Source organism: Pinus tabuliformis, chromosome Q (genome assembly GCF_031772625.1).
Source record: "Pinus tabuliformis cultivar Carrire ecotype Pingquan chromosome Q, CPIR1, whole genome shotgun sequence".
Lineage (NCBI taxonomy): Eukaryota > Viridiplantae > Streptophyta > Pinopsida > Pinales > Pinaceae > Pinus > Pinus tabuliformis.
In genome coordinates, this window is record NC_142296.1 from 1,243,012,994 (window position 1) to 1,243,037,672 (window position 24,679).

Sequence of the window (24,679 nt, forward strand, 5' to 3'; positions counted from 1 at the left end):
AAAGTTCAGCTATTAGAGGGGAATCCAGTTGTCAGGACTTCAACAAAACTATTAAGTGTGCGAGAGAGTGAAAAGGTGCATACATATACTTCCAAACACACACTTACATGCCTTGACAAGAAAAATCAAACCATTCAGACACACTTGCTCAACATGACTGACCGAAGGTGTGAGTGATAAGAGCGATGCTTGTGATTGATTGCTGGATGAATGGGATGATGATTGTGTGACAGTGTATATTACTCCGTGTGTGAGCAAAAAAAATGTTTACATAGAAAACACAACATGTACACATGAAGATAATACCTTGTGCATGACTAGAACGTGGTCACAAACATGACATTGACACCAAAATGCAATTTTTTTTTGTCAAACGATCAAGCAAGGTCAGTGTGAAGACTCACACGAGCTGAAGGCGTGAACCCAAGTGTGTGCATACATGAAGTAAAACTCTCAAAGGAGGCTCCAAAATTAGATGTGGGCCAAACTTTTGGAGGGTGTTGCACCTGCTACAACACTTAGTGACACACTCGTAGAACTCCAACTTCTCTATTTTGGTTCATTGATAGCACAGGGCCTTGGTCTTTCAGAGTATTGAATCACTATGTGGGTTACTTTGGCTTCCCCACTTAGCCCATAGACAAACATGGTTCACCTTTTTCTAACCTATTCAAACACAACAAAATTTCAGATTGATCATAATGTTTCGAAATCTGGAAGGGAAGTTTAGTTCAGGAGTTCAATATTTTCAGAGTATAAGTTTTCATCTCTAGTGTTGCTTCGTTGCCAGCAAGCCTAGATAGTAACCTGACAGAGTCATCCAAGAAAAAACAAATTGACCCACTACCACTGGGCTTGGTCAGTACCCCGGTGGAGTTGCATGCTTCACCTCTCTGCATAGGAAGCCTTTCTCTTCTTTCGCCTTTGTATTTTTTAAGAGTACTATGCATAGGCACTTATTTATTTTTCGGGTGGAAGAGGGATCCCCATTTATTGAGAGAGGAAGAGGTTGTTCCTTTGGAGAAGCATGTAATACCTCTGACATAGGTTTTCTCATTTAGATTTTCCCCTTCTCTGTTTCTACTAGTTGGATGAGCTTGAACACACAAAGCAGAAAGATGAGTATAGCCATGAGGCTTCCCTGTGCGGAAACAGGTTCATGGTTGGACCAAAAATTCCCTTGTAGATGGTTTGTATTTTTCGTCAAGAATTCATCAGCCAAAGTTTATAACCAAGCATAAAGAAGATGGACGCAAGACTAGCCAAGTGTGGCAGTGTTAGAAGTCTCTTCATATCTCAGCCAGATACTCATTCAAAAGCCAGAACTCGGTAGATTGCAGCGCTTATTTTTGGAAAACAAAAATAGTAAGTTATTAAGCAAACCAAAGAAATGAAAGCAAAAATAGTAAGAAAAAAAAACAAAATGAAAACAATAAGAAACAAGTACATTATGTACATGGCACGTGGTGCGGCCCAACCTACTAGAAGTAGTGCCTGAGATATTGGTCATTAACGGAAGGTTTTCAATCCTCCCATCAAGTGATTGTAGATGATATGTGCATGGACCAAGCTTCTAATGGACTGAGTACGAACCAATCCACAGGGACTGGAACTTCATATGCTTGCCTTTGTCTTCATGTGAATTATCCCATTTCAAAACCAAGTCACAACACCAAAGTTAGCTTTCCCTATACACTTCTTATTGAACCATCTCTTGATATAGTTTTGGTGGTGTAAATTTTTCTTTTCCTTTCATCATTTCTTCTTGAACCTTGTGGAGTGTATCCATCCTATGTTGAACTAGCTGGAAAGGTTTATCTTGGGATTCTTGGGATAGCTGAAGTGCATGCAAGTAGATATTGGGTGGAAGGATGGATTCTTTAACATAGACCAGGAAGTAGGGTGAGGTATTCAAAGAGGGTTTGGGTGTTACGCAGTCATCCCATAATGCACTCATCAGGGTAGAATGCCAGTTGCGCTTCTCAGAGTAAACAATATTTTTTATTATGCAAATGAGGTTTTTGTTTATGGATTTTATGAGACCGTTTCTTTGGGAGTAGTAGTTAGATGAGTGCTTCACCATAATACCATTTTGTAATGCAAAATCATAAAGTTTCAAAGATGAAAAGTACATTGCAATATCAAAAACAAGTGATACAGGGACACCGAAGTGTGAGATGATTTTCTGCTGGAGGAACATGATGACCTCCTCGTGGTTCACTTGTTTCAGTGGAACTGCTTCTGTCCACCGTGTGAAATAATCAATTGATATTAGAATGTAGTGATTTTGTTTTGACTAATGTGGGAAAATTTCCCTAATGATGTCTAGTCCCCATTGTTGGAATGGTTCGGTCACTGCAATAGGGTGTAGTGGGGTTGCTGACCTTTTTGCTTTGTCGCCACATCTCTAACAGACCAAGCACTTGCCGGCATACGCGTTTGCATCCTTGAATAATGTGGGCTAGTAGAAACCGGCTCACATAACTTTGTGTGTAGTGGTGTTTCCTGTAAAATGACCCCCGACGGGTGTGTCATGCAAATATTGTAATAACTTCTTTGGTTCATGTGCCTCCAAGCACCTAAGAAAATCTTTGTTGTTGTGCTTCTGATAAAGCACTCATTGCACCAACTGATATGCTAAAGCTTTGAGGCACAATGCCCTCTTTTGTATGATGGAAAAGTGAGAGGGTACGGTGCCATGCTCAAGGTAGTGGCCCACATCTGTGTACCAAGTGGTTTCATCTTCCGTGGGTGTTAGTTGTACTACATCATAAAACTCAATGTCCTACTCCCAGCTGATGAGTTCTTATTCCTCATTCGGCGTGTGTACTGCTTCAGTTGCAAGTCTGCAGAGCCCATATCCTTTGACCATGTGAATTGGCTTGATGTCAAGATCATATTCTTGTAAGCTTGTCATCCAGTTCACATGCTATTTGCCCAGTTCTTGTTGTACAAGCAGTGTGCAGACTGCTAGGTGAGGGACGTAGACTATGTAGTGGTTCTTCAACAAGTATGGTCTGAAGTGTTTCACCACCTTGTAAAATTTATATGATTTTTTGTCAAGGGAATTGTAGTTGAGATTTGGTTCCCACATACTTATGCTCATGAAGGAGATGGGATGCTCGTCGTTCATCTCGTCCTTCTGAGTGAGAACTGCAACGAGCAAGATATCGAAGGCGAACATGTATAACAAGAAATCCCTTTTGAAGTTTCGGCTGTAGAGTGCATGCGCTTCTACAATATCCTACTTGATATGGGTGAATGTGTACTTTCCCTCTTGCTCGAGTTGTAGACTACATCTTTCTTGATCATGACTTGCATGGGTTTGACTATTTGTGCATAATTCGAGGGGAACTACCCGAGGAAGTTTATCATCCCAAGAAGGACTCAATGGCTTTCTTGTTGGCTAGGTAAGGGATCTGTGTAATAGTCTGGATCTAGTATGGATCAACCATGATCCCACTAAACAATGTGTCCAAGAAGGTTCCCCTTAGACACTGCAAATACGCTCCTTTTGGGATTCAAGGAAATCTCTTATTTCCGGCATCGCTCAAAAATTTTCTTCAGATGGTGTATATGGTCCTTATGTCTCCTTGAGAACATAGTCACATCATCGAGGTATACCACTATTCTCTGTCTGACAAGTCTGCAAAAAGCGATGTCCATGGCACACTGAAAGGTTGCAGCTACATTTACAAGCCCAAATGACATTCATTTGTATGTGAACATACCCACTTGGTACAAAAGATAGTCTTGAGTCTATCAGGTTCTGCTACCAGAACCTGATTGTATCCTGAAAAATGGTCATGTATAGAAAACATATGTGTTGTAGATAATGTTTGCAAAATGTGGTCCATAGATGGCACTGGGTAGTTGTCTTTGTCCGAGGCATGGTTCATGTTCCGGAAATCAACACACAAGCATATTTCCCCAGACTTCTTGCGTACATGAACAAGGTTTGAAACCCAGGTAGAGTGATGAACTTTGCATATGATCCATGCATCCAACATATTGGTGAGCTCTTTCTGTAGGAGAGGTTCAAGTGACGGATGTACTTTCCTCAACTTCCACTGATATGGCTTGACCCCTTCCTTCATTGTTATAATGTGTTGGATTATTTGCATGTCATAAGTTTTTAGATAATTGTATGTCGATGTGAACACATCCCAGTACTATTTAAACAGGTAGACAAATGCTTGTCGGTCTTGCTGTGTGGAACATGTGTCAAGATTGGCAAGCTTTAGATCTTTCTTTTTTCCCAAGTTGACTGGTTCATGCATAAAGGTGGAATTGTAGGTTTTTTTGTTCCTTAGCCCATAAAAATTTTCTTGCAAGTTGTAAAGCTTCTCCAATGATGCCAAACCCTTCATGATAAGGTGGCCTTTCCTGTTACTAGCTTCTACTTGCAGAGATCACTCATGCCTCTCATTGTCTATCACTACATCTTTGAAGATGCCAGTGTTGTCCATGAAATGCAGTATCTGTTGATCATCATTAAATATGCGTAAGTTAGTTATGTTATCTGGGATAGATGGTTTGTATACAATTTCAATAGTAAATTTATCCCTAATCGGTGACATTCTAGAAGCCACGTTTTCCAGAGAATTGGCAGTTGCATTATGCATACCTGGTATGTGAGTGATGTTAAAAGCTTGGAAGTTAGAGATTATTTTCCATACCTCTTGCTAGTAACTTTTGAGATGTGGTGAAAAATAATGAATTGTGTTACGTACCTGTTGTACCACTATCTCTAAATCACCTACCAATTTGAGCGCGACCACGTTGAGGCTGATGGCTTTTTGTAAGCCCAACATAAGTGCTCCAAGTGACTTGAAACCAGATGCTTCCTATTTTTTGGGTCGATCAAGACACATCCGACCCCTGAGTTGTCTTGTGTCTTTGATTCGTCGAAGTGCATGGTCCACAACTCGTCTGTACATGAACCATTCGATGCACTTGTACTAATATTACTGCTGTTGCTACTACTACTTCTATTATTGGTATAATGTATTGTACATGCTTCATTACCATCAGTTGGGCAAGGAAGGAGATCCAATTGCGTGTTTGGTGGGGTTGGAGCCGACCATGCAGGATAATACCCCAACATTGTTTCTAGGAGGAAGTTGCTAAACATGAGTTCTGGACAGGCCAACAGTTCATTCTCACCATTTATGGGAGTGACATTGTGCTCCATATACCTCTTAGATGTCACTCATATTTGATTTTTATTCCATTATATGGAAGCCACATATGAAACCAGTCCGTAGAAAAATATATGTTCAGCTTGCTCGAGCAGTCGTTGCTGAGTACTAAATTGTATGCTTCTGGTATGTCCACAACAACAATGTTGATGCATTGGTGGACTCTACTATCATGAGATAGATAGATGATCACATCTCAGAGTTCATGAATGGTTGATACATACGTTTGATCAAGTTGGATGATTTGAACAGATGTATTGCGCCATTGTGCATTGATGTTCTTAGCAATGGAGAGCGTCATGAAGTTGGTTGTCGTGCCAGAATCAACCAAGTAGTTGTGAACATTACAGTTGAAAATTTCAAATGAGATCAGGAATGGAGGGAAACCTGAGTTTTCTTCTTCCATCAGGACTGTGTTTAGCACAATCAAAAGTGATTTGGGAGGTATGCTTGCTCCCTTGCTAGTAGAGGTTGCGTTGTTCTCTATTTTATATCCCAATACACACAAAATAATGTCTCACTGACTTTGGATCCTAGATAGCTTGAACAAATAGATGTTCAGGCGAGTTTTCTTCATGTCATCCATAATGCTGTAGTCTAGAGGGGGTAAAATCACCGAGGTTTTCAGTGTAAGACTGATGTTTGTGTTGTTCGATGGAGTATTCTACGTTTTGCTACTCATGGACATACTCTTATCTGCCACTGTCTTCTCGAACTTGATTTGTGTTTTCTGCTTTGGGGCAACTGGTGGATTAACCTTCCTCGTCAATAGTCTCATCTTTTCTTGCACTTCCTAAGATTGTAATGGTAATTTTTCTTTAGGGGTTGTTTCTCGGTGTTCATCTTTAGCACTACTTGCGAGCACTAATACATGTTCACCACATGCCTAGAAATTGATGCCACATCAGGTGCAACATTTTCGTCATTATATGTGTCTTCCAGCTATTCCTACATACTGTTTTCTACATCAAATGTACAACTGCATACAGATCCTGTTACTCGCTTCCTGTCAGAACAAGAATTCTCTGGGTGACGATATTCGTTCAATGAACAGAATTAAGGATTTATGCACTGATCAAGCTAAAACACAGAGCTCTATCTAGTTTTTGTAATGTACCAGTTGCTGCTTGATGACATGATTCCTTTTTTCTGTCTGGGCAGATGGTTTCTTACAGACGTGTCCATTTTCCATTGTTTAAGCACAGACACTTCTGTTGTCAAGTTCTTGACGAGGCGAGTGAGGGTTTCAATATCGTTTGTTTCATTGTCTCTACCTTTGCGCATGTAATTCATCTTCTTTCCCAAAGAATATTTTCCAATGTAGGTTTACACAACATGATATCATTTCCCACATACAAATATATATTATTTCCAAACAAAAGCTAATACAAATCTTGCATGCATATACATAATCTTATTCTAAAAGAAACTAACATAATAGTTATGATAGCATAAAAGTAATCACATTAGTTTTTCTAAAGAAATATAGCTCAATAGTACTTCTATACGTGTAAAGAACATATTTCTATAACATAATTATCATTCTTGTGTATACAAGAGCTTATCATAATAAGCCTTTTAAGGCATGCAACACATATTCCTCCTCTAGAATTCTACCATCATTGAATATTATTTTCAAGTAAACAAATGCATACTTCTTTTTCAAAAAAAAGTTAATATAACTTCATTTCTCTATCTTTCTACATGCAAGTTTCTAGTGCTTCCCTTTTAATAAATTACCATAGCTAACCATCTTTTATGCATAAACACAGGCAATAATAACAAGGTTAACTTAACTTTTCATGCACCTAAATCAAGAAATTAACACAATTCATGTAGCGAGACAATATTTTCAAGAATATTTACATAATAACTTTCTCTATCTACATGCAAGTACATATTTTCTATATCATGATAAATACTTTGTTGTACATGCAACATGTGCTTTTTTTCTAACACAATGACCCTTGCTTCAATGCACATAATATTTTCAAGAAAAAAATGCATTTTTGTTCTTGTATGAACGTACCAACCAGATTCATATTAAGAAAAAAGTCTTTATTTTTCAATATTTAAATAAAGAACATATGTAGTATATGCATACAATTCATCAAAACCCATCCAAGAAAAAATATCTAATTAGCTTTTCTCTTCTCCAAGAATATGATAATGTATGCCAAGACATTTCACTTGGAAATCTAATACATTGAAGCATGCAATTAATACTTTTTTTTCAAGAAATAATATAGAAATTTACTTGAAGAATTCCAATATAATGGATATTATTATTGGGCACATATTCCTATTAAGAATTTATAGGAACCATGCTAACATTTCCAAGGAAATTAATAATCTAATTTTCTCTCATAATTTCCTGGCAATCTTATCTTTAAAGAAATAATTTATGTTCTTTCTATATGTTTCAGGTGTGTTTTCTTTCCAAGAAAACAACATCCTTAACTTATTTTTTACCATCCTAACTTATCATTTACCATGCAATTTTATTTCAGTAAAGTAATATGATTTCTTTATCTTTTACCATGCAATTTTCTTCTAGTAAAGGAATATAGTTTTTTATCACATGCATTTTTTTTTATGATTAGTATTATTTCTTAAATCTTTTTGTTTGAAGGATTCACGTCCATCCTCTTCTATTCACCTTTCAAGAGTAACGTCTTGTGAATTTTTTTTTAACAAAATAACATGGTTTCTTCGTTTTTAATATGTAAATTCATCATGCATTTTCTTAAAAAAAAATTGCGTAGAAACCATGTAAAACTTTCCAATCAAATAATTAATTCCTTTACACAAAAAAAAACCATGCGAGTTAAAATATTTCCAATTAATAAAATAACTTAATCATTTTTTTTTTCTCGTTAATACTATGCTATGCTATTATTTACATTAAAAGAGAAACAGTTACAGCCATGAAGTCATATGCCAGAGGCCGGGGATGGCACTCTGGACTTATAGTACTCAAAAATCCACCCATACAGGGTCCACACCACAAGATTGATTACCCACGCAGGGGCCTTAACATGAAAACAAATCACCCGCGCAGGGGCAGCATCCTTGAGACCAGACACCCACGCAGGGGCGCTACCACAGAGATAGAATGCCCACGCAGGGGCTTTAAACCTTTGAGGAGCAGTGAGGGCAGGAGTAGTCATTCCATTCAGGGGCGTGGAAGAGAAAAGGAGAATCTTCATCAAACTCCCTCGCAGGGGCGTGGAGACACACTGAACAGTAGAATTCGCATACAAAACAGAGACATTCAAAACATATCAGCTGCCATAGCAGCTTACATGACATTTCATTGCAAAACCAGAGCATCGAATGAAAGGAAGAGACTGAGCGAGCGGACGACTAATCGTCCGGCTCCTCTTCATATATCCAGCACAAACCTTCCGGGGGGGTGCCCCAATCGACCTTGGCTTTCCCTGACGAAGGCGCTTCCTGAGTCACAGGAGGGTTAATGTCTGGCTTTGGGCGGCCTTCTGGCATTCCCTCAGCAGCCCTGGAGCTCTCAGCCTGATGAATCTGTGGGCGGGGCTACTCCCCGATCTCCTCCACCGGTTCTTCCAGAAAAAGGACAGAGACATGGGCATTAATGCACGAATTGGCCTGGGAGCTGTTAAAGGAGAAAACCGCGGTTCCAAACGCAGGAAGAGGATTAGAGCCCGCCTCAGGATTGCCAGAATCCATGAACTGGCGCGATTGCAAGGGATTAGCTTCTGCAACTCGGTGACATAAACAACGGCAACAGCGAGAAGAGGCATTATCGACGGAAGGGCGTTAAGTTCCGCCTCTGCCAGAGCCTCGACGGCTGATAAGGCGCTGTCGGGGCTTGACCATGATGGTGATGGAAACCGGAGAGTGAAACAGAGCAGGGTGAACAGAAACACACCCGTCGCCCACGCTTGCAGACTTGCTCCCAACTTCAAATGCAACGGGGGCGCCTTGAGCCGAACCTCTGGGAGCTGACAACCATACTCCCAATTCTACAAACTGTAAACGATCCAATGCATAACATTCCTTATCTTCATCATACTTATGCTCCTCTGCGACGTCTCGACCCTCGCAAGCCATAACTGCTCACAGCAACCGTAACTGTAATCCGGACCAGGGAATAAATTGCCATCGCTTCTCTCAACAACACCCACGCTTGCAATCCCTGACGGCAGATTGCAGTGAATGCCCATATTAATCTTGGTACCGCCCATGGTGACTAGGTGGTGTTCCCATCTTTTCACTCGTGGAACCCGCATCCGGGGAAGCAGCCTCACTTTGGATTAGCTTGTCTAATTCCTGAGCCTTTGAAATGTCTGATATGATGGCCATGGTTCCTGTGAGAAGATAATGATCATTATCTGCACCTATGTTAGCTATAAAGTCCGCAACCTTGTTACCTTCTCTTTTTGTATGAGTGAAGGTGATAGCCCTGTTGCTGCGGAGAGCTTGTTCAATGGCTTCTAGTCTGGCTGCAAGTCTCCAGCTGTTTGTGATTTTTCCCTCTTGAGAGCCATTCTGAAGTCTCCTGGCCATGTTTATGAGAATCTGGGAGTCTCCTTCCACGATCAGGGGCTGAAGATTGAGGTTCCTAGCGAGAAGAATTCCTTGCCATAAACCTTCGATCTCCGCCGAGTTGTTGGTGTCCCATCCCAAAGATCCGAAGTATAACTGTAAGGGTGTGCCTGCTTGATTCCTGATGATGCCTCCAAAGCCTGCCTTTCCCGGGTTACCTTTGGAGGCCCCATCAAAGTTGAGCTTGTAAGAGTTCTTGGGGGGGGCCTTCCAAGTACCTTCAATGGTGCTGCTGCTTGTAGAAGTACTGCTTTTGTGGGGGGTCTGTGGTAGAGATAAATGCCAGTTGCTTAGAATGCCTTTCTCGATGTCTAGAGATGGGAGATCTTCCAGTGTCCAGGAGTGGAGAGCCAGCGTTTCATTGAGGTTCCCACATATTCTGGTCCATATATCATCGACCTTAGAGCTCTGATTTTTAAATATCCTCTTATTCCTTTCCTTCCATATACCCCATAGGATGAGACCTGGTAGCAGTTTCCATAGGCAATTGAGGAGCTCGCTCTTATAAGGATGCTGCGGCCAGTGTCTTAGGGAGTCAGTTATGTCATTCATTGTTCTGCACCTTTTTTGACATCTGAAACTAGCCTTTTCCCACAAATGATTGGCTAGGGGGCAGGAGTCCAAAAGGTGTTGGAGCGTTTCCTCATTTTGATGGCAGTTAGGACATATAGATGGTCCATGGAAATTTCTCCTTCGTAGTTTGTCCCAGGTGAGAATTCTTTTGTGACTCACCAACCACAGGAAATATGAGACTTTGGGCCATGAGTTAGGATCCCATATTATACTCCAGATTGGGTCCGATGGGTTATTATGGTTGCAGACTATCTTGTAGGCCTCTGAAGTTGAAAAGTTACCTTTTGGGCGGTATCCCCATCTTAGGATATCGTTGCCTTCATCATGTCTGATTCTCCTTTTTCCAAGCTCCCTCTCCAATTCCCCTGTATCCTGTAGATTTGTGAGGTTAGTTAACTGATTTCCCTGTATCCATTTCCTGAATCCGTGCTCCGACTCCTGCAGCCAGTAGTGATGGATTTTTTCTTGCTGCTGCTCCTGCCTTATATGGTCCAACGGTGAATGTAGAATGTGGGTCAGCTTTGGCATTTGATTCCATGCGTCTGTCCAAAACCTTGCCATTTTTCAATTCCTGACCTCCCAAAAGCTGTGTTGCTTTATTAATTGGTAATGCTGTTTTGCCGCATTCCAGATTAGTGATCCTTTTTCCCTGGGGGTGAACCGAATGAGCTCCTCCTGGGGACGGTTGTTGGCATATTTGGCCATCCAGATTCTTGCCCAGGGCTTTTCTGGATTAGTGATCCAGTGCCACCATATTTTGGCACTCATAATAGAATTACTATGTTCCGGATCTCTTAGCCCTGTGCCTCCTTTTTCTTTTGGTTGACATACTGCAGACCATTTGACTAGCGCCCATTTCCTATTTGTAGCTGAACCGCCCCATAGAAAACTGCACTGGAGCTTCTTGATTCTTTTTAAGACCCATTTTGGTGCTGCAAGGACTGAGAAAAGGTACAATGGCATTGCCTGGAGAACTGACTTAATGAGCACGACCCGGCTGGCCAGGTTGAGAGATCTGTGCGTCCAAAGGTTGAGACGAGATTCAAGCTTCTCAATGAGGGAACGCCATGAGGAGTGCTTAATAGCAGAGGCGGTGAGAGGGGCACCAAGGTATTTTGAGGGAAGAGACGCTGAGGGGAAGCCAAGAATTCGGGTGACAGCAGATTTAACCTGAGGGGGCGTGTGAAAGAAAAAAATCTGCGATTTGGTACAGTTTACATCAGTGCCAGATGCATCAGCAAAGTCATTGAGCAAGGATTTGAGGCAAGAGGCTTCCTGGGCTGAAGGATATCCAAAAAGCATGGTGTCATCAACAAACTGCTGATGAGAGGTGGCAGGGGAGTTGTGAACAGAAAGACCTTTGAGCTGGTGGGATTGGAGAGCTTGCTTGATGTGACGGCCAAGCCCTTCTGCCATGAGAACAAATAGGAAAGGGGATAGGGGATCCCCTTGCCTGATTCCTCTTGATGGTTTGAAGGGCTGAGAAGGGATTCCATTAACAAGGATGGAGAATTGAGTTGAAATTATTAAACTCATTATCCAGCGGATCCACATAGTATTGAAACCAAAAGCTTTTAGCATTTGCTGAATAAAGTTCCAGCTGAGTTTATCAAAAGCCTTTGAAAGATCAAGCTTAAGAATCATACCTGCTTGCTTTGATTGTTTGAGGGAGAGAATGATCTCCTGCGTAAGGAGAATGCCGTCCAAGATTTGTCTGCCTTCCACATAGCCTGACTGTTCCTGGGATATGAGTAGCGGCAGCAGGGGCTTCAGCCGGTTAGCCACAACTTTAGAAATGACCTTGTAAATTATATTGCAGAGTGCAATCGGCCTGAATTTGTCGGGCTTGATTGAGTCCTCCTCTTTGGCTATGAGGGCTATGAAGGTGGTGTTGAGAGAAGGTAACATCCAGTGGAGTGCTCTCGATTCTTCAACAATTTGCCATACTTCCTGTTTTATCATCTCCCAAAAGGTATGAAAGAACGTAGTGGTGAATCCGTCTGGTCCGGGAGCCTTTCCATCCTTGAGCTGGGACATTGCCTCATCCACCTCCTGAAGCTGAATCGGGCGGAGGAGAAGCTCATTGTGTTCCTCCGTAATGATTCTAGGCACATTGTTAGTGATTTTTTCTATTGCTTGTCTTCTATCTCCTTCCGGCTCTTGAAGGATCTGGTTGAAGTGATTGCGAAATTCTTCCTCGATTTCCTCATGCGTTTCTACTCTCTCTCCTCCTGGCTTCTGGATAAACGGAATGCTGTTGTGCATTCTTCTTTGAATGGTGGTTCTGTGGAAGAATTTGGTGTTGCGTTCGCCTTCCTTCAACCATCTTATTCTGGACTTTTGTTTCCAGTAAATTTCCTCCTGCTTCTGCCTTTCCTCAATCTGCCTGTGGATGCGCCTTTCCTGTTCCAGTGTCCCTTCTGTGTGTCCTTCTGTGATAATTTTTTGATGGAGATCCGCTAGTTCCAGATTGAGATCTTGCTGTGCTTTGAATATATCTCCAAAGGTTTCTCTGTTCCATCGCTTTAGGTGGATTTTTAGGAATCAGAGCTTCTGTTGGAATTTGTACATCTTAGATCCTTCTGGAGGGGTGAAGGAGGTCCAAGTGGCTTTAACAAAGTCTTTGAACTCAGGGTGCGAGAGCCAGAAACCTTCGAAACGGAAGGGTCTCCGAGTCTGGTTTCCGGGTCGTTGCCATTGGAGAGCTATCGGCCAGTGGTCCGAACCGGTATGCGGGAGAATAGCGGCTGTGATGTCCCCTCCAAGATGAATCGCATTATCTGAGATGAGGAAGCGATCGAGCTTGGATGCGATTTGGTATTTGCCGGCTCTGTGATTACTCCACGTGAATGTACCATTGCAGAAAGGCATGTCTATAAGGGAGGCGTTTTGAATGAAGTCCTTGAAATGGATGTTTTCTTGTTCCAATCTGTTTCTCCCCCCAGTCTTCTCTTCTAGCTTAGTGATCATGTTAAAATCCCCTCCAATGATCCAGAGAGGGTGCCTTCTGTTATTATTCAGTGCCTCGATGGTGTCTAGAAGTGCTATTTTGCTTCCTGTATCCTGCGGGAAGTATACATTCGAGAGATTACCATGTACATTCGTGCCCAAAATGTGGAAGGCTGCCTGTATGAGGTGATGAGAGGCATGGAACTCTGAGAGATCTATTGCTTGAGTATTCCATGCTATGGCCAGCCCTCCTGACGCTCCTGATGCATCTACTGCTACTGAGCGGCATCCTGGCCAAGCTTTTGTGAGGATGCTGCCTAATGTGGTTCCGTTACATTTGGTTTCCTGGAGTAAGCAAATTTGCGGCTTTTCCGCTTTAATCATGTTTTTTAACATTCTAAGTTTACCTGGGCTGTTGAGCCCTCTTAAGTTCCATGAGACCAGCTTCATGGTTCAACTATTTGGAGAGGGTTTGTAGTACTTTGTCAATTTCGCATACCTGCCTGAGTCTACCAGGAGTTTCCCGACCTCGATCGTTCTTTGTAGATCTGTTTTTCGTCCCCTCTTTTTTGACTCCTTTGGAGGTTGGCTTCCATCCCACTGGCTTCCTGGTTGAATCCCAAGTTGTTGCTGCTGGTATGCTCTTGAGATAACCACTTCCAACTTGCTAAGTTGGGCTTCTGAGATGCTGTCATACGCCTTCGTTTTGCATGCAAGTTCCAGTTCTAGAATATCAAGGCCATGCAGGTCTATGCTTTCCGGTTCCTCTTCCATTGGTTGCACCTGAGTGCCTTCATCCTCAATCAATTTTTCGTTAGAAGGAGAATCTGACTTTCCATCGATATCCCTTTCCTTGTCGTTCTTTACCTAATCCTTCTTATCCCCGGAGGGGAGATCATGGAAGTGGAAGGGGGAGTGGCGATTGGGGGAGGAGGAAGAAGGAGGTGGGTGGGTGGAAGAGGAGGGATGGGAAGGGTTAGCTTCAGAGATCGGGGGAGGATCCTCAGAGGATTGAGCCAGGATTTCGAAACTATTCTTAGATGCAGGGCCACTAGAGCTGTTTTGCAGGGGCTTTTGCCCATTTGAGGGTTTCCTGTGCGCGCGTCTTCGGCTGGGGGCTTTTGTAAAGCCATCTTGGGCATCTGAGGCAGAAGGGTCAGGTGAGGTAACTTTGGCATTCAAGGGACAGTCACGGAAGAGATGTCCTAGAGCATGGCATCTTCTGCACCGGAAGGGAACATGCTCGTAGTCCAAGGGTTGGATCCACTCTTCGTCCCTATGAGAGAGACTTACCGATTCAGGAAGTGCTTCATTCAGCTGCATAAATACGCAGATGCGAGCATAGGAAATGAATCTGCGCATTTTTGTTTCTTCTGCAGTTCTAATGTATTCCCCTAGTCCATTTCCAATTTTCCTGAGAACGTCCTCGTCCCAATATTCATCTGGAAGTCCATACATTCTGATCCAGACTGGCGCCCAGGTGAGGTCTTCCTTGTCCGGGTTGAATCTTGGTATCCAATCTCTCATGTACAGGCCTGCTGCGTTGAAAAAGTGAGGCCCTGTTCCCAGTACCCTGAGTTTGTCTTCAATACAGTAAAAGATAACTGTAAAGAAGCCCTTTGGCCCTAACTGCAGAGTAACATCTCCTTTTGGCTTCCATTTTGCTGCAATCCACCCATATAGAGCTCTTTCCGTCGGCCAGAACCCTATAAATTTCCCAATAATGGCATGATCTCTCATGAACTCGATTCGAGCATCTATTTTGTGCCCAGGTAACTCGATTCTTGGCCTTTCTGTGGCTACTGGCTTACAGGTTGTAGAGGATACTTTTGGTGCTTCCTCCGGGTTTTTTCCCTTTTCCTGATTGCCGCTGTCATGGTCTTGTCGTCCTTCTGTTTTCTTGTGATCTTGCTGTTGTCTTTTCCCTTTGTTCAGGATCTCTCTATCGATCGATCCAAAACGGAATGCCTGTTCCGGGTCGTTCTGCTTTGGGGAGGGCTCTGACGCCCCCCCCTGAGGATATTCCATAGCGCCTATCTAATGCCGTGCTGTTCTGCTACACGCCAGAGGAAACTGATAGGATGAGTGCAGTACTAGAGCAACGTTGTCTGCACCGTCGCAGCTTCCTGCAAAACCCTAATCGCTCAGTCCGCTCCAAAATAACTTAATCATTATATGAACAAAACACATGCAATTTCTTTGCAAAGAATTCAAGGTTACTTATCTTTTATGTGCAATAACCATGAAATCTCATGTGGCTACGTCATGTTCACGACTACTTTTGGTAGGAGTTTACAAATGAATTTAAAGAACTCGTAAAACTTTATTTTTCTCAATGAGTAATCATTTTCTTTATTTGATTCAAATTAGTTGGAAACTAAATTATAACCATTCTTGTTTCCAACCATTTCATTAGATATGATAAAAATAATCTTTCCACTATAAATATCAAAATAAATGCAATTTATAAAAATATTACACCAAGCCAAACCAAGCCAAACTTTCTTTGATGACATTGATAACCGTTGAGATGGACAAAATCCCTATATGAAAACTAAGACAAATCTATATGAAAACTAAGACCAACCTAAAGATTAACGAGAAGATTTCAACATTTTAATAATCTATAATTTGTGTTTCTTTAAAACTTCTGTAATTATAATTTAGCGCTCCTGTCATACGAGCATATCCGTGCAAAAGTCAGGAATCTGTCTGACACAACTGATTGCCCAACATAATGCATTTCTGTATCTCAATGCTAAAAACGAGTCACTGACCTACAATTATTCAACGGTATCACCTAATTTAATGTGTCAGTCTAGTCCAGAGGTCGTTCTCATATCGCACCTACCATTTCCGAAAATTAATCAAATCTTATGTTTCCGTAAATTGAATGATATTTTAATTAAAAACTAGGAATAGGTCGAGATTCCAAATGTTGATAAGGGTTCTACGCTTTTGTTGGTTCTAGAAAACGAGAGTCGTGCTTCAAAAATATATAAAACCTACTCGCCATTACGTAACCCTATACAGAGAAAGACTCCAGGCTGTGGGATTACGTAACTCGATAGAGAAAAGATTTCAAGCTGCCTCGTAATTTTTGGATGTTCTTTTACTACAAGGTCCGATACCTGCTCTATATATATATATAATTTCAATTTTTGTGATTTTTGATATATTTTTCAGTAATTGTATTTTAAATTTATAATTTAATTTTTTTTGTTTTCAAAAAATTTATTGGAATCACAAATGTGAAATATAAAATTTGCATAATTTAAAAATTATTATTATTATTATTTTTCAGAAAATTAAATTTATTTACATCTTTTAGAATTTATTTTAAACAATATAAAACCATAATTTCAAAATTTTTTATACTAGTAAATTTTGGCTAAAACACATAACAGTAAAAAAGAATAGAATAAATCCAACAAACTTATTTATAAAACAATAAATAATAACTATGTTAATTTTTAAAAACACTTAATAAAATTAAACTACCTTTTACCATAATATCACTCCATAAAAAACTTAAAACTACTATTTAACATAATATAAAAGCTAATAAAATCGAAAAACACATTAAACCTAAGACTTCAACCTAATACTTCAAATAACAAGGGGATGTAAATTCTTCCCCTGCGTATAACTTTAGCATAAGAACTCTATTTTATTGGTAGCAAATCCCATTTTGAAATTTATAGTTGAGAATTTGTTACTTTGTTCTTTAAATATTTTATAAACTTCTAATTGGATGTGTTACCTACATTTGACCTTTTTATTGTATTGTAGCATTTTCGAAGTGTGAAAGAGCTTCTCCGTTGTCAACGAAGAGGATAGGTCAATGGATGAATCCTGACATATGCTTAAAAAGGATAAAAGATATGCAAAAGATTTTTAATAGTAATGTCGAAGGTAAAGAAACCTTTTCGAGGTTTGGAGTTATTTAAAAATATAATTTATAAATCATTTTTTATATCTATCGCTCTTTTCCATGGAGGTAAGATAATTTGGAAATTTTGGTGTTCAATCGTCGTCAATACTTGTCCAACTAATTATAAACCTAATGGCAATAAAACCTAATATAGAAACAAACAGGTTTGAAAAAGAGGTTAGCAATTTTTATTTCATTTTTTTCACAATTTCACAATTGTAATTTAAAAAAAATAATTAATAATCGTAAAACCATAATTAATCTTATAATCAGTTGATGAAAGACATATATAAAGCTATAACTATGGACTCTAAAGACTTATTTGGATTGAGAAGAGAAATGTATAATCTTTGCATTTTCACTTTGGCTTTTTTAGCATTCATTTCATTGGAAATTTGGCTTGTAAAAATGTTTATGCAACTTTATATTTGTGTTTACATGAAAATATCTTACTCCGCCACTGAATTGTTCTTCTTTATTTATTTTCTCATATTTCTATAAAAGAAAATAAACGTTAATCTAAATAATTAAAAATAATTTTTTTAAAATTAATTAAAAAGAAAAATTAATAATTTTTTTAGCCTAATATATTTTAAAATAATAATAATAATAATTTGAGATATATATGTAATAATTTTTTAAATTTTTTTAATATACCATAAAAATTAACTTTTTATTATATATAGATAGATATAGATATTTATTTATTTTTATTTTTATATATATTATAATGATATTTACCTTAATTTAATATATTATTTTTATTGGCTTTATCATTTAGGATGAGCAAGGCGTGCTCTGCAACTAGGGTTTTAGGAAACCTTACAACGACGCAGAGTCCACCGTTACAGTGACGCTGCAGCAGCAGTTGAACGAAGATCAACAAGAAGACACTGGTATAGCGAGAACGAATATGAGAAAATCTCAGGGCGAGGGGCTCAAAGCCCTCCCCCGAATTCGAAAGAGAACCCTCAGCGCAAATCGGATCGCTACTTTCAGGGTCGGAACATAAGGAAGAGGTCCATAGAGAACCCCCTCTGCAAGACAAAACAAATGCGCCCCTCAACCAGTCAGGAAGAAACAACGAGATACCAGAAAGAAATATAGTGCATACAGAGATACCCAAGGTAACCTCGAATACATGCAAACCCATAGCAGCTGAAAGGCCCGGGATAGAACTACCCAGTCACAGAATCAATGGGAGAATCCAGTATATGAGGGACCATGCACTCATTGGAAAATTTATTGGATTCTGGCCAACAGAAAAAGCATTGCATGGATGGATCTCGGCTAAATGGAAACCCAAGGGTCATGTTACACTGCAGCTAGGACCAAAAGGGTTCTTCACGGTGATTTTTCTCTGCATCGAAGATAGGAACCAAGTAATGGATGAAGGGCCATACTTTTTCAACTCTGCGGGCCTCTATCTAAGGGAATTGGCGGCAAGATTCAACCCATACAAGGAGGATCTCAGCTGGGCGCTAGTGTGGATCAGGATGTACTCACTGCCAGAGGAATACTGGGATGAAGAATCACTAATAGATATAGGAAACGGGCTGGGGGAATACATAAAAGCCGTAGAAGAAACGAAGTTGCGCAAATACACATCCTACGCTCACATCTGCGTCTTCATGCGCCTGGATAAGGCCTTACCGGACTCGGTAAGTCTCTCTCACGATGATTATGAATGGACTCAACCATTGGAATATGAACATGTACCTTTTCATTGCCGCAAATGCCATGCTCTTGGTCATCTCTTCAGGGACTGCCCGCTGAATGCCAAGCCTCAATCCCCCAATCCCTCTGACATGCAGAACCAAGACGGTTTCACCAAGGTTACTAATCGCAAAAGATCGCATAGAAAACCCTCGAATGGGAAAAAACCCCAGCCAGAAGCTGCATCCATTCCTTCTACCAACGATAGCTTTGAGATCCTGGCCAACACATCTAAAGATCAGCCCTTGCACTCGAACTCAAGGCTCCCACCCCTCTCGGCCTCTGCGAACCCTCCTCCCTATGCATCCTCTTCCACTCCTAGCCAACCGGAAAAGGACCATGGGCCTCTTAAAGAAATTAGAAATCTCTCGAGCGGAAAGTCAAAGGATATGGAAGTGGATGCCCCTCCCATCCATTCTATGAGTACAGCCACAGCCCCAAAAGACATGAACCAGCCACAAGTGATGGACGAAGAACCGGAAAGCTTCGACCTGGGAGGACTTGACATCCTGGAGCTCGAAGCAGCATGCAAAAAGAAGGAGTTTGACAAGATTCCAGAGCATCAACTCAACACACTAGAAGTTATCCTAGCCAGGGCGTACTAGCAACATCAGCTAGGCATCCAACCAGGTAGTTATTGGGATGGTAGTCTCACTCCAAGAGATTCCAAGGAGAGGGGGAGAAGAACCGATCTTCAACGAACAATTGCATTAGGGAAAATCCTGGTTGACTCAAGAAGATACGGGAAGTTGACCAAGTATTACAAACCCACCACCAATAGTGAAAGATGAAGCTCACATCATGGAATGTAAGGGGGCTCATTAGCCCAGGGAAACATAGAATGATTAAGAACATGATAAAGCAGGAAAAGCCACAGATTTGTTTCCTTCAGGAAACAAAGTGCAAAAGTGACACTCTGGGAAACATACTTTCCAGAGCTTGGATAGGCAGCAGTTCAATAACAGTGGATGCCTCTGGGGCATCAGGCGGACTGGCTATTCTCTGGAATCTGAAAGTGATAGCGCTCTCAGATGTACATGCTTCCCACCACATTATTCAAGCAACCTTTCATATTCTAGGTACTAACATTCACACACATCTTACAAGTATCTATTTCCCACAGGAGGCGGGCAATAAAATGGCTTTACTAGACACAATAGAAGCACTGAGTCTACACAGAGTACACCCCCTATGGATCATTGGAGGAGAGTTTAACATGATAACTAAATTAGAGGAAAAGCAAGGAGGATGAACCAGGATGGAGAAGGAAAATGAGCACTTCAAGGAGTTCATTCAAAACAACGCCCTTATCGATTTTCAGTTTTGTAATGGAACACATACATGGAGTAATCGCAGGATTGGAAGGCATCAAATCACATCCAAACTAGACCGATTCCTCCTGTCTGATAATGCGGTCCATTTAGGAGGAGACATAGCAGCAATAATTCTCCCATATGCAGGCTCTGACCACTGGCCCATTGCCCTTCAGTGGCAAAGACCGGGCAATGCCAATAAAAGACCATTCCGCTTTGAAGCGTTCTGGCTCACTCACCCCGCATTCAAAGACTTCATCAAAAACACTTGGAACAACTTCCATCCGCCTGAAGGCTCCAAAATGTACCAGTTTCAACAGAAACTCAAGTATCTCAAAACTCATATCAGGCTCTCAAATCAAGAAATATTTGGAAACATTTTTCAGGTGCAACAAAACCTAAACAGGGAAATGGAACAGCTCCAACAGAAAATAATCACAGAGGGACACAACGAAGAAACTTTGGAACAGGAGAAACGCATTCCCAGTCAATTCGAGGAGAGGAGAAAGCAGGAGGAAATATTATGGAAGCAAGAATCAAGGATAAGGTGGCTGAAGGAAGGGGAGAGAAACACCAAGTTCTTCCACAGAACAACAGTACAGTGGATATTGCACAACACTATCCCTTTCATTCAGAAGAAGGGGGGAAGAGCAGAAGAGCATGACGAGATTGAGCAAGAATTCACAAGGTACCTTCGACACGTTCACCAAGAGCCCCAAAAAGACAGAAGGCCAGCCATTGAAAAAATCATCCGAAATGTGCCAAAAATCATTACTGAAGAACACAATAAGCTCCTTCTTCGCCCTATTCAACAACAGGAAGTAGACACTGCAATGTATCAGCTCAAGGAAGGAAAAGCCCCTGGCCCGGATGGATTCACAACCACCTTCTTCCATGCCTTCTAGGAATTAATCAAAGATGAAGTATGGCAAGTGGTGGAGGAGTCGTGCACACTGCACTGGCTTCTGCCCTCTCTCAATTCTACTTTTATTGCGCCCATTCCAAAGGAAGAATGCAATATTACACCAGACAAGCTCCGTCCAATTTCTCTATGCAATGTAATCTACAAGGTTATATAAAAGGTCATAGCCAATAGATTAAAGCCGTTGTTGCCCATGATCATCTCGCCTGAACAATCCAGCTACGTGGAAGGAAGATAGATCCTGGATGGCGTCATCCTCTCGCACGAAGTCATACACTCTCTCAAGCAGACCAAGAAAGCAGGTATGATACTCAAGCTGGACTTGTCAAAAGCCTTTGATAAGCTAAATTGGATATACATACAAAAAATGTTATTAGCTTTTGGTTTCTCTCCAATATGGGTACGATGGATTCATAGTCTCATTTCTTCTTCTTTCTTCTCCATCCTTGTCAATGGCATTCCATGCCGTCCCTTCAGTCCCTCAAGAGGCATTCGGCAAGGCAATCCTCTCTCGCCTTTCTGCTTTGTGCTCATGGCGGAAGGTTTAGGACGCCATATTAATTAGGCTCGCCTTTCCCAGCAAATTAAAGGCCTTTCCATCCATAACTTCCCTGCTATAACCCATCAGCAGTTTGTCGATGACAACTTGCTGTTCAGTTACCCATCTGTTCAAGAAGCTTCAATGTACAAATCCCTGCTGAATGACTTTACCAAGGCTTCAGGAACTAGTATTAATAAATCCAAATCTCATATTTTTTTCTTCCACACTCCTCCTGTTGTTCAGAGGGCTATTTCTCGTATTCTGGGTTTCTCCATTGACTCCCTCCCATCCAAATACCTTGGAGCCCCCCTCATTGACTCGGCTATCAAGCATACCTCTTGGCGCTTGCACCTTGAGAAGCTTGACAACCGACTCAACTCATCGACTCATAGATCTCTAAATATAGCCAACATGCTAGTAATAATCAAGGCTGTTCTACAGGCATTACCGCTCTATCTCTTTTCTATCCTTGCAGCTCCTAAATGGGTGATTAAAAGAATAAGGAATTTACAGTGCAACTTTCTCTACGGAGCGATTGGCACAAACCGCAAATGGGCTCTGGTTAAATGGATCAATGTATGCAAGCCTAAGGAGCAAGGGGGCATTGGACTGAGAGACCCCAGTCACTGCAATGCTATAATGTGCGCAAAAATCTGGTGGCAATGGTTATCCACACCCAACAAACCATGGGAGGCCATCTCGACAGCTAAATATGCCAATCACAGGCCACATGAGGAGATCATTACACTAACGCCCAATGCAAAAGGCTCACTCATTTGGAATGCAGCTAAACAACACTTCCTAATGATACAACAACACAGTTTTTGGGAAGTCCGAAATGGCAGAACGACACGTTTTTCGATGGATTCCTGGAATCAGTGGCCTTCTCAGTTAACTCCAAGACCACTCTGGGGAAGAACAACATCAAGAAGAAATATGGCACTATTGGACTCAGGAAACAGATCGAGGATACAGGCAGTGGCAGCAAAGCGAATCGATAATCAGTAGAGCTGATCGCCAGACCATCAAGGAACTGGAAGGGGAGCTCCAAAAACGTCGAGTGAGATATTCCAAGGGCAAAGACATCCTACGCTGGGGCTACTTGCCGAAAGGAACTTTCACCACCACAGAAGCCTACAAGATCATAAGTTCAAATACCGCACCCCTGGATCCAATATGGGGAAGAATTTGGTCAGCTGGTAACTGGCCCAAAGTCTCACTCTTCCTATGGCTGGTGGGGCATAGGAAAATACTAACATGGGAGAAACTCAGGCGAATAAATTATCATGGACCCTCAATAAGTGTTAATTGTAAGTCGCAGGAGGAAACCCTTCAACACCTTCTGGATTCCTATACCCTGGCTAACCAAATGTGGGAGAAAGCCAGATTTCAATGCCAAAGACGATGTAAGGTATCAGACGATATCACCGACTCAATTCACCAATGGCACTAGAATCCATACAAAAGTGAAGTTCTCAATCAACTATAGATATTAATACCTGGGCTCCTCACTTGATGTATCTGGAGGGAAAGGAACAAGCGCATATTCAAAGACCAAACAACCCCCATAGAGATCATGTGGAGCAACTTCTGTTTGAACCTCAAGGAGAAATTAGCGCTCCGCACATGGACGCCAGATGATTTTCCCACTCTGGCAAATGAGAAGGCCATTTGGGCAAATTGGAATTTTCCACTCCAACAGGGGAAACCATCTCAAGCTCACTCAGAAAGCAGCAAAGAAAATATGGATACCTGGACTCCACCTCCCAAGCACACTCTCAAGCTCAACTTTGATGGAGTAACAAAGGGAAATGCCGGAAATGCTGGATATGGGGGTATATTCAGAAATCATGAAGGCTCGCCCCTCCTTATTTACTATGGAAACATAGGATGGGACACCAATAATTCAGCAGAACTAGAGGCACTGTGGCAAGGACTTCTCCTTTCCAGACTCCACAACTTTCACCCCCTGGAAATTGAAGGCGACTCCCTCATCCTCATCAACATGGCCAAGCAAATTCTCAATGGGACTCATGCTAGGAAAATTGCCAAAAGCTGGAGACTTGAAGCTAAATTGGAGGCCTTAGAATAATGGCTTCACAATAATTGAGCCATCATCTTCACTCATGTCAAACGGGAAGGAAACAAGGTTGCGGACCTCCTAGCCAACATGGGGGTGGATTCTAATCATAGTCTTATCACAGGGACGCTCGACATAATCCAAAACCATGATCATGCACAGGAATGCAAACTTCTGGTTCGAAAGGAGGTTGCTCCCCCGGATGCGGGTGATTGCAATGTGATATTACTTGGTGCATGGCACAATCACTTGAATGGTTATCAGGATACGCAAGGCCATCGGCTCAGTTGGCACACCAGGTCTGCAGTGAAGGAGTTAAGCCTCACACGCACCAACATGCAGCAGAGAGCACTAGCCATCAAGGGAGCAGTTATGGGAGGAGACTCCCGAGACAAGGCAGGGAACGTTAAAGCCAGAGAAAGGCCGGGGGGGATGGACATTTCGTTGGCTCTGCCGCTCTGCCAGCATACCTCCGATCCTGCAAAGAACCTCAGGGATCATGAGGGGAATTAGATCCCGGCGTTGATGATCTTGGCCTTCCCTGCAAGGCTGGTTATTCTCCTCTGCGCGTATCGCTCACGTATTGTAAAATGGCTCTCTCATTCACATTTCTTGGCAACTGATTTCTTTGTTTGGTATTGGGTCTTGCACACATGCAAGGATTCGGCTCTCCAAAGGGAAGGGTCCAAGCTCGATAAAGGAGGCTCAACAAGTAGGCAACGCCGCAACCAAGATATTTCTCTGCAGCTACAATCTTGGACCTGGGCCATCGTCAATTGCAGGATGCCTCGACTAAGACCAAGAATGGGTAGCCGCGGGGGGCAGCCGAGAAGGGCCCCAACTGAATCGTCCTCCAGCGACTTGTT

The 24,679-nt window shown here is 41.7% G+C and overlaps 1 protein-coding gene across 1 annotated transcript; it reads left to right on the forward strand.

The window, feature by feature from the left end:
• Positions 1-20,215: 20,215 nt before the first annotated feature.
• Positions 20,216-21,175, forward strand: LOC149224317 (uncharacterized). The gene has a single exon (XM_089388148.1). The coding sequence runs from the start codon at positions 20,216-20,218 to the stop codon at positions 21,173-21,175; it is 960 nt and encodes a 319-aa protein (XP_089244274.1).
• Positions 21,176-24,679: the final 3,504 nt, after the last annotated feature.

What these genes read in the sequence shown, in the direction of transcription:
- LOC149224317 (XM_089388148.1), top strand. Translation starts at nt 20,216, where the DNA reads ATGGAGAAGGAAAATGAGCACTTCAAGGAGTTCATTCAAAACAACGCC.